The sequence below is a fragment of the Oncorhynchus mykiss genome, chromosome 23, assembly GCF_057628025.1.
Source record: "Oncorhynchus mykiss isolate SJ-2025 chromosome 23, ASM5762802v1, whole genome shotgun sequence".
Lineage (NCBI taxonomy): Eukaryota > Metazoa > Chordata > Actinopteri > Salmoniformes > Salmonidae > Oncorhynchus > Oncorhynchus mykiss.
The window spans coordinates 12,163,804-12,175,092 of NC_143044.1; the positions used below are offsets into that span (position 1 = coordinate 12,163,804).

General features: G+C 41.6%; 1 protein-coding gene across 1 annotated transcript; it reads right to left on the reverse strand.

Annotated features, from left to right (window-relative positions):
* Positions 1-333: 333 nt before the first annotated feature.
* Positions 334-6,830, reverse strand: LOC118943877 (uncharacterized). Its single transcript, XM_036960401.2, has 4 exons — positions 4,197-6,830; positions 2,782-3,008; positions 2,493-2,652; positions 334-2,340 (listed from the first exon to the last, which is right to left on the reverse strand). The coding sequence occupies exons 1-4, from the start codon at positions 4,489-4,491 to the stop codon at positions 2,147-2,149; spliced, it is 876 nt and encodes a 291-aa protein (XP_036816296.1). The 5' UTR covers positions 4,492-6,830; the 3' UTR covers positions 334-2,146.
* Positions 6,831-11,289: the final 4,459 nt, after the last annotated feature.

The following is an 11,289-nucleotide window of genomic DNA, read 5'->3' on the forward strand; positions in this document are numbered from 1 at the left end:
ACATGATTACAAATGTATTATTTCATAGTTTTATGTCTTCACTATTATTATACAATGTAGAAAATAGTACAAATAAAGAAAAACCTTTGCTTGGGTACTGTAGGTGTTCTAAAACTTTTGAACGATAGTGTATTGACCAAATTATCAGGCATGTTTTGGATGTATTCTCCCTTCAAAATTCACCAGAAACACAGCTATTTCTTTAAAAATGCCTTTGTGTGTGTTTCTCAGTGCCCAGCACAAACCATACCTGAATCAATGTCAGTGAGCTATAACAGTTTGGGCTGGTACCCCAATTACACATTTTTTCATTACAAAACAAGGAAACAGAAATTAATGAGAAATATGTATTTACAAATATCAATTTATGGATATTTACAATGTATGTTGGTTGTTACAAGAAATAAGCTTATATGGACATTACTTTTTAACATATAGTAAATTGCTTTCGTGTCTCTAACATTCACTCACTCACAGTTATATAGAAAAAATAATGTGCAGAAAGAGGTAATCTTGACCCGGAAGCCTGCGTCTTCGTAAGGATGAAAACGTCATAGACCTACTACAAACTGCAATGTTCATGGCCTATATTAACAGCCAAATTGATCAGAAATACAGTGTAGACATAGTTAATGTTGTAAATTACTATTCTAGCTGGAAACTGCAGATTTTTAATAGAATATCTACTTTTTCTTTGCAACTCTGTCTAGAAGGCCAGCGTCCTGGAGTTGCCTCTTCACTGTTGACGTTGAGACGGGGGTTTTGTGGGTCCTATTTAATGAAGCTGCCAGTTGAGGACTTGTGAGGCATCTGTTTCTCAAACTAGACACTAATGTACTTGTCCTCTTGCTCAGTTGTGCACCGGGGCCTCCCACTCCTCTTCTGGTTAGAGCCAGTTTGCGCTGTTCTGTGAAGGGAGTTGTACACAGCGTTGTACGAGATCTTCAGTTTCTTGCCAATTTCTCACATGGAATAGCCTTCATTTCTCAGAACATGAATAGACTGATGAGTTTCAGAAGAAAATAATTTGTTTCTGGCCATTTCGAGCCTGTAAGCGAACCCACAAATGCAGATGCTCCAGATACTCAACTAGTCTAAAGAAGGCCAGTTTTATTGCTTCTTTAAATCAACACAACAGTTTTCAGCTGTGCTAACATAATTGCAAAATTATTTTCTAATGATTAATTAGCCTTTTAAAATGATAAACTTGGATTAACTAACATAACGTGCCATTGGAACACAGGAGCGCTGATAATGGGCCTGCTGAAGTGCTGATAATGGGCCTCTGTACGCCTATGTTGATATTCCATTAAAAATCTGCCGTTTCCAGCTACAATAGTCATTTACAACATTAACAATGTCTACACTGTATTTCTGATCAATTTTATGTTATTTTAAATGGACAAAAAATTTGCTTTTTCAAAAACAAGGACATTTCTATGTAACCCCAAACTTTTGAATGGTAGTGTATATTTGCACATACTCTCATTAGTGGGGTAAAAAATATGCCGGAAAGCTTTCTAATCAGTACCTTCAAAGCATTAACTGCAATACACAACTTTTATCAACAGGTTTTGCTGCAGTATTTGGTTTGAATTACTCAGGGACAAACATCCAACCACACCTGACAGATCTGTGATGTGAGGAGCGTCATGGGATGTGACTCTATTGGAGACTATACGAGATCATATACATTGTGGGCATCATTTTGAGAACTGTGTGAGAAATTGGACTTTGAGAATACATCTTCAATTTACATCAGGGGTGTCAAACTCATTCCATGTTGTGCCTAGTGTCTGCAGGTTTTTATGATTTATTTTCAATTAATACCTAGAAAACCAGGTGACTGAAGTTATTTACTAATTAGTGACCTTAATTCATCAATCAAGTACAAGGGAGGAGTGAAAACACGCAGACACTCTACCCTCCGTGGAATGAGTTTGGCACGTGATTTACATCGTTGCATGATTTATGCAGGGGTCCAAGTTACTTGAGCAGATCACAGGTTTGGCCCTGTATGAAGTAACATGGGCCAAACCACATGTATTCACATTCAAATAGCATTTATTTTTTGCAATGTAACAAACTTAGGAAAAAAATACTAAAATGTTAAACAATATAATATATGTAATAAGCTGATTGTGAGTTACTGTGGATGTGTAGGCTGATGTGTAGGCAGATCTACACATTCCTTTGGACACAGGAAGTCAACAGGTGGTTTATAATGCCGTCGACCACTCCCTCCCTGTCTGAATGGGGCGAACCGCAGCCACTTCTTCACCACGTCTGCAAACTGGTGATGTGTGGCCTCTTTGCCCACTGGGGTTCTTTTCAGAGCACCTACGGTGATAGAGAAGTAGTGAGGTCAGTGCTGCATCCCAATTCACTTCAGTGGTTTACATTCCAAATGTCTATGGAGACTGATCTTTCTGCATCATGCATCCTTCTCCCCAACCCTAACAGTATGTGTAAGATATGATACTGGTACTTACAGAAGAGAACCCCTTGGAGGCGGGTGTTTCTGAAGCTCCTTTTCTGGCCTCGGCCCACCCAGTTGAGCTCAGAGCCCACAGCAAAAGATAGCACTGCCTGCATGAGCCTTCGCACCGCATCATCAAACGTGGCCCCACCCATTCGTGACAGGTGAGACACCTGTCATAGATAGACACATACACCATTTATAACACAATCACTTCCCATTATTTAGCAGTATTATACTACAACATTAGGTAGTGTGCTTGTCACTGGTTCAAGCCTTTGCGGGTCACTCGGTCCACCTACCATTCTCTTCTGTGCTCCTGCATCCTCCAGGTGCCTCTCTGTGTCATCTAGCTGCTCCATGGTCCTCAGTGGGATGTCAATGTCTAGAGCCTCCACCTCTTCCTCTACCACCGGAAAGCTCTGGCCCTGAACCCTGGCCTGCATCTGCCTCAAAACGCCCCACTGTCTCTGCTGCTCCTCCTTAATCTCCACCAGCAGGGAGATGATTTTACGCTGGGCAGCCGTCTCTGAGGAACAGTGGATAGAAACTGATTTAGGATGACACAGGGTCAAGGTAGGGGCCAATGGAGGAAACCTATTCCCCCTCAGGAGACTGAAAAGATTTGGCATGGGTCCTCAGATCCTCAAAAGGTTCTACAGCTGCACCATCGAGAGCATCCTGATTGGTTGCATCACTGCCTGGTATGGCAACTGCTCGGCCTCCGACTGCAAGGCACTACAGCGGGCAGTGCGTACAGCCCAGTACATCACTGTGGCAAGCTTCCTGACATCCAGGACCTCTATACCAGGCAGTGTCAGAGGAAGGCCAAAAAAAATAGTTAAACTCCAGCCATCCTAGTCATAGACTTCTACCCCAAGCCAAAAGACTCCTACCCCCAAGCCATAAGACCCCTGAACATTAAATCAAATGGCTACCCAGACTATTTGCATTGCCCCCCCACCCCCTCTTTTACACCGCTACTCTGTTATTATCTATGCATAGTCACTTTAATAACTCTACCTACATGAACATATTACCACAACGAACCGGTGCCCTCGCACATTGACTCTGTACCGGTACTCCCTGTATATAGTCTCGCTATTGTTATTTCACTGCTGCTCTTTAATTACTTGTTCCTTTATTTCTTATTCATATTTTTTCAACTGCATTATTGGTTAGGGGCTTGTAAGTAAGCATTTCACTGTAAGGTCTACACCTGTTGTATTCGGCGTATGTGACTAATATAATTTAATTTGATTACAGCATAGGGATTATTAATTTCAGCTGGAGACTACAAAACATGTTTTTTTCTATGAAGATGTTTCTTATTTTCAAGGAAGTGTTCTTTTCTTAAGAATTGGAAGAAGAAAAAAATAGAATTTCAAGAATTTATTGAATTGACATGTCAGTTTGTTGATTTGTCGTATTTTGTGTCACATTTTGGAACAGTGACAGGCCTAGCTGTAGTCATTTTCCCCATCAATCTAAAACAGCGAGTGAGTCTCATTGGCTACTGTACCTCTTCAGCCAATTAGAAATGTAGCCTGGGGTACTATGTTTCTCCTGAGAATCTGATTGGTCACACAACTGAATCAATCCTGGGATTCTTTGTTTTTTCCCCCGATACTTGTTACTTCCAAGAAAATACAAAACAAAGTAGGAAATTCACTTTAAAAACACAACTATAGTTAATCAAGCAAGGGTAAAACGTTACCTGCTGATGATGAGGTGCCGGGGATCGCCAACTTTTCCCCAACACCACCCGTGCTAAATGTTGCACTCAGTGACTCAACGTCAAAGTTTACATCTGTGCGTCTTGGAATATCATACTTGGGAACATCCTCCGAGCGTCTCGAGACATGTTCCGCAAGATGGTTCATTTCGTCGGACACAGCTGATAGTCTCTGTTGGAGCGTTTCTAGTGCTATGTCTGCCATGTGTTTGTTGACCAAACCTTCCATTCGTCGCTGCATCGACCAGCTAGAAGTATCTCCATTATTATGCTCCATAAATATCTCAACCTGTCGATCTCCTAAACGTGAGTTTTAACCAACAAAAACCTTTCTACAATGTCTTTACTGTCTTTCTAGGTAAACGCAAATGTTGACCTGCGTGGAAAAAAAGCGGAAGTGGTTATCGAGCAGTCCACAGCCAGCGCATGATATCACGTTGCAACAACGTCACGGTAATGTTGCGAGAACATTGGGAAGGCCAGAAGAACTACAATTCCCACCGCAACAATCAACATATTTCTTTCCCACGGGTTGACTGCATATTATACTTGAACGTTTTTAGTTCATGGAAAGATGCCAATTAGCATGTATGCCGAATGTAACCATAACAGTAACATTGTAGCCCGCTGATAGAAATTGTTACATTGTAGGCTACATTTGATGTAACTTTAACTAACACAATGTAGTGATCATCAAGGTTCCAACATTTAAAGTATATATTTTTTGTGCCTGCTGTGAGTGATTGGGAAACTTCAATGGAATGGTCTCCGCCTTTCAATGTGTGTTGCACTATGCTGTTAAACATGACTGATTTGCGCCAACATCGAAGGTCATGAAGTTTTGGCTGTCTGAGATGCACCTCCCCTGACTTCTACTTGTTTACATTCAGTTGCTTTCGCCTTACCACTCAAACACGCCCAATATTTGGTAAACAGTTGTGTTCCCCTGCCAAAGATGATCTATTACAGGACCCTGTTCTTAGAGAGCTACTGTCCTGTAGGTTTTCACTCCAACCCTAATCTAGCTCACCTGATTCTAATAATTAGATGCTTAAGGTTAATAAATTGAATCAAGTTAGTTACAACTCGGGTTGGAGCGAAAACCTACAGGAGGGTAGCTCTCCAGGAACAGGGTTGGAGAGCCCGATCTATTATATTGACAAGATAGTCGAGTGCCCACTATAACGAGAAATATATGATCTCAAAGATGGGAGGAGGAGAGAGCAGGTGGGACCATAGAGATAGAGGACTCATCTTTGTATCCGTGCCATTATTTTTATTATATATTTTTTTCTCACCTTTATTTAACCAGGTAGGCTAGTTGAGAACAAGTTCTCATTTACATCTGCGACCTGGCCAAGAATAAAGCAAAGCAGTTCGACACATACAACAACACAGAGTTACACATGGAGTAAACAAACATACGGTCAATAATACAGTATAAAAAGTCTATGTACAGTGTGTGCAAATGAGGTAAGATAAGGGAGGTAAAGCAATAAATAGGCCATGGTGGCGAAGTAATTACAATATACTAATTAAACACTGGAGTTATTGATGTGCAGAAGATGAATGTGCAAGTAGAGATACTGGGGTGCAAAGGAGCGAGATAAATAAACACAGTATGGGGATGAGGTAGTTAGTAGTTGGATGGGCTATGTACAGGTGCTGTGAGCTGCTCTGACAGCTGGTGCTTAAAGCTAGTGAGGGAGATATGAATCTCCAGCTTCAGTGATTTTTGCAGTTTCTTCCAGTCATTAGCAGCAGAGAACTGGAAGGAAAGCCGGCCAAAGGAGGAATTGGCTTTGGGGATGACTAGTGAGATATACCTGCTGGAACGGGTACTACGGGTGGGTGATGCTATGGTGACCAGTGAGCTGAGATAAGCCGGGGCTTTACATAGCAGAGACTTGTAGATGACCTGGTGCCAGTGGGTTTTGCGACGAGTATGAAGTGAGGGCCAGCCAACGAGAGCATACAGGTCACAATGGTCTGGAGTATATGGGGCTGTGTATATGGGGCCGACAAAACGGATGGCACTGTGATAGACTGCATCCAATTTGTTGAGTAGTGTTGGAGGCTATTTTGTAAATGACATCGCCGAGGATCGGTAGGATGGTCAGTTTTACAAGGGAATGTTTGGCAGCATGATTGAAGGATGCTTTGTTGCTAAATAGGAAGCCTATTCTAGATTTAATTTTGGATTGGAGATGCTTAATGTGAGTCTGGAAGGAGAGTTTACAGTCTAACCAGACACCTAGGTATTTGTAGTTGTCCACATATTCAAAGTCAGAACCATCCAGAGTAGTGATGCTGGATGGGCGGGCAAGTGCGAGGCAGCGATCGGTTGAAAAGCATGCATTTAGCTTTACTTGCATTTAAGAGCAGTTGGAGGCAACGGAAGGAGAGTTGTATGACATTAAAGCTTGTCTGGAGGTTAGTTAACACAGTGTCCAAAAGAAGGGCCAGAAGTATACAAAATGGTGTCGTCTGCGTAGAGGTGGATCAGAGAATCACCAGCAGCAAGAGCGACATCATTGATGTATACAGAGAAGAGAGTCGGCCTGAGAATTGAACCCTGTGGCACCCCCATATTGACTGCCAGAGGTCCAGACAACAGGCCCACCGATTTGACACACTGAACTCTATCAGAGAAGTAGTTGGTGAACCAGGCGAGGCAGTCATTTGAGAAACCAAGGCTGTTTAGTCTGCCGATAAGAATGTGGTGATTGACAGAGTCGAAAGTCTTGGCCAGGTCGATGAATACGGCTACACAGTAATGTCTCTTATCGATGGCGGTTATGATATCGTTTAGGACCTTGAGCGTGGCTGAGGTGCACCCATGACCAGCTCTGAAACCAGATTGAGGCTACAACCCATAGGAATACCCACCGAGTTGACTACTTTTGACTACTTTAAAATGGCGGAAGCATGGTGGAAGCCCTCTGGCGCTACCAATACTAAAACTGCCTTTTTGCCACTAGTAGCCTCTTGTTCTCTATGGCTATGAACCCAGCGTGAATTGTCAGGAATTCACCCTTGTTGCCTCGCCTCGTACAAAGAGGAAGAAGCTAAGCGAGTGGAATAACTGAGCCCAAAATCAGTTTTCTCCAGAATGTGGCATCTTTTTTTCGCTCACCAACCGAGGAGTTTTTATACTGAGGTCAATGAGATAGTGTCGAATTTGGTTAACAAAAAAATGAATGGCTAATTTTCTACGTGTGGTTTATTTGATCGAATATAAGTTTCATAATGCTCAGGTTGTTACGAGTGTACTGATATATGTAGGACATGTGACATCCCGGCAATTTTGAGAAAAACCACCATTGGCTAGAATGGTCCCACCTGATCTTGCCTCCTCCCGACTTTGAATACATTTCTTTCCATTGTTAGAGCGGCCACTTGAGTATCTGGTCAATATAATGGATCATCTGTGCCCTGCCTGAGCAGGGGAAGAGGCGAAGCGAGGAAAATTATTCTGCGTGAGATGAGCAAACCAACTAGTGATTTTTTATTGTATGGAGGTCAATGAGAGCATGTCAAAGTATCTGAGGCTTATTTGATCAAATTAATGTTTAGGCTGTTTAATCGTTTTCGGATGTACAGCACCAGTCAACAGTTTGGACCTACCTACTCCTTCAAGGTTCTTATTTTATTTTAAACTATTTTTCTACATTGTAGAATGATAGTGAAGACATCAAAACTATGAAATAACACACATGGAATCGTGTAGTAACCAAAAAAGTATTAAACAAATCAAAATATATTTTATATTCTTCAAAGTAGCCACCCTTTGCCTTGATGACAGCGGTGCAACCTGGAATGCTTTTCCAAGAGTCTTGAAGGAGTTTCCATATTTGCTGAGCACTTTTTGGGTGCTTTTCTTTCACTCTGCGGTCCAACTCATCCAAACCATCTCAATTGGGTTGAGGTTGGGTGCAGCACTCCATCTGGGTTGAGGTCGGGTGCAGCACTCCATCACTCTCCTTCTTGGTCCAATAGCCCTTACACAGCCTGGAGGTGTGTTGGGTCATTGTCCTCTTGAAAAACATATGATAGTCCCACTAAGCTGGTGTATCACTGCAGAATGCTGTGGTAGCCATGCTAGTTAAGTGTGCATTGAACTGATCATCCGTTCACCAACTCTGCGTCTTTCAAAGACATGGCGGTCTTTGAAATTTGAGATTTGGACTCATCAGACCAAAGGACAGATTTCCACCGATCTAATGTCCATTGCTCATGTTTCTTAGCCCAAACAAGTCTCTTCTTATTATTGTTGTCTTTTAGTAGTGGTTTCTTTGCATCAATTCGACCTGATTCACACCGTCTCCTCTGAACAGTTGATGTTGAGATGTGTCTGTTACTTGAACTCTGTGAAGCATTTATTTGGGCTGCAATTTCTGAAGCTGGTAAATCTAATGAACTTATCCTCTGCAGCAGAGGTAACTCTCATTTCCTGTGGTAGTCATCATGAGAGCCAGTTTCATCATAGAGCTTGATGGTTTTTGCGACTACACTTGAAAAAACTTTCAAAGTTATTTACATTTTCTGGATTGACTGACCTTCATGTCTTGATGGACTGTTGTTTCTCTTTGCTTATTTGAGATGTTCTTGCCATAATATGGACTTAGCCATATTTGGTAAAATACCATCTTCTGTATACCTCCCCTACCTTGTCACAACTGATTGTCTCAAAGGCATTAAGAAGGAAAGAAATTACACAAATTACACCTGTTAATTGAAATGCATTCCCGGTGACTACCTCATGAAGCTGGTTGAGAGAATGCCAAGAGTGTGCAAAGCTGTCATCAAGGCAAAGGGTGGGTATTTAAAAAAATCTCCTAAAATATTTTTTTATTTCTTTAACACTTTGTTTTGGTTACTACATGATTCCATATGTGTTAATTCATAGTTTTCATGTCTTCACTATTATTATACAATGTAAAAATAAAGAAAAACACTTGAATGAATAGGTTTGTCCAAACTTTTGACTGGTACTGTAACGGGATGCACGTTGCATTCAGGCAACTTTGCGAAAAACAACTCAGTTGTGCCTATTGTTCGCACAGCGTACCTGTCCTCTCATTGTTCACCGATAGAGAATGATAGAGGCCTATAGTGGCCAAAAGGCTGTTTTAGTATGGACAGTGCCATTGAGGGCTTCCACCATTTTAATGTCGTCAACTGGGTGGGACTTCCAACTTCTTCATTGGCTGACCCCTCCTGATGAACCTGTTGGAGTTATGCCCAACTGGGTCATCAGAAGGGGTCAGCCAATTGTGATTTTTTTTTAGGACTATTTCAAAATGGAGATTGCCTCAATGGTGCTGCCCGTGCGCTCACAGATGCTATAATGGGAACTTTATTTTGGGATGCTTTCTCTATCATTCTCTATGGGACTGCTTAGTTTATTTTCTAACATTGAACCAGAAAAAAATAGGGAGTGGGATGGTCCCAGGGGTTCTGAATATTAAGAATGAGGATGGGAGGTTGATAGGCATCAAGTACAAAAATGGAAAACAGTATTTCAGTAGCTCGGAAGAAAACAAAATGAGAAAGAAAGCGTAAAAGACATTCAAAAAAAACTGTGACAAAAGACTATGTTGAGAGATCAGTCAAAAAATGGGAAACCGTGCCACAGCAGTTTGGAAGGTGAAACCGACAAGAAAAAGATGGCGGCAGGGTCGAAAGAACAAGGAAAAACACTGAGAAGATGTTAGGTGTCAAGTAGAGGTCTTCACAGGTCTTGGACCTGGGGCTTCACAGGTCTTGATAAAGCGCAAGAGGAGAGAGAGAGGTGCAGCTCTTGCAGGCGGGGGAAGGGCCATACTGTGAGGGAGTGACACAGGGAGGAGGGACTGAGAACAGAGAGACAGAAGCCGACTTGTGCTATAGTAGACTAATAGCTGCCATAGCTAGGTTATTTATCATCAAATTTGATTACGTAGTACCTGTCTTGACTGCATCAAACCGAGAGAAGCTAGTTAGCTAAGTTAACTGAGGCTGCAATGCATGCGCTTTCTCATCCTGCAGTTACAAATAACAACAACTCCATTCAGAATATTAAGTTGACTGTTGGTTGTTGTAGCCTATCCTTCTCCTTCAACTTTTAATACTTTTAATACCATCTTCCATTGATTAGATATCTCCTAACTTTTGCCACACATGGAGCGATACTCAATGGCTGTAGCCTATTGCTTTGAAAACGTATCATTGGCCAACAGCAAGCTACAGTTGAAGTCGGAAGTTTACATACACTTAGGTTGGAGTCATTAAAACTTGTTTTTCAACCACTCCACTAATTTCTTGTTAACAAACTATAGTTTGGCAAGTTGGTTTGGACATCTACTTTGTGCATGACACAAGTAATTTTTCCAACAATTGTTAACAGATTATATCACTTATAATTCACTGTATCACAATTCCAGTGGGTCATACGTTTACATACACTAAATTGACTGTGCCTTTAAACAGCTTGGAAAATTCCAGAAAATGATGTCATGGCTTTAGAACTTCTGATAGGCTAATTGACATCATTTGAGTCAATTGGAGGTGTACCTGTGGATGTATTTAAAGACCTACCTTCAAACTCAGTGCCTCTTTGCTTGACATCATGGGAAAATCAAAAGAAATCAGCCAAAACCTCAAATTTTTAGTAGACTTCCACAAGTCTAGTTCATCCTTGGGAGCAATTTCCAAACGCCTGAAGGTACCACTTTCATCTGTACAAACAATAGTATGCAACTATAAACACCATAGAACCACACAGCTGTCATACCGCTCAGGAAGGAGACGCATTCTGTCTCATAGAGATGAACGTACTTTGGTGCGAAAAGTGCTAATCAATCCCAGAACAACAGCAAAGGACCTTGTGAAGATGCTGGAGAAAACGGGTGCCACAGTAATCTATATCCACAGTAAAACGAGTCCTATATCGACATAACCTGAAAGGCCGCTCAGCAAAGAAGAAACCACTGCTGCAAAACTGCCATAAAAAAAGCCAGACTACAGTTTGCAACTGCACATGGGTTGAAGATCGTACGTTTTGGAGAAATGTCCTCTGGTCTGATGAAACAAA

Excerpts from the sequence above, each read along its gene's own strand:
- LOC118943877 (XM_036960401.2), bottom strand. The coding sequence starts at position 4,491 with ATGGAGCATAATAATGGAGATACTTCTAGCTGGTCGATGCAGCGACGA. Across the intron at positions 2,653-2,781 it reads CAGGAGCACAGAAGAGAATG|GTGTCTCACCTGTCACGAAT; the intron begins GTAGGTGGACCG and ends TATCTATGACAG. Across the intron at positions 2,341-2,492 it reads CCTCCAAGGGGTTCTCTTCT|GTGCTCTGAAAAGAACCCCA; the intron begins GTAAGTACCAGT and ends CTATCACCGTAG.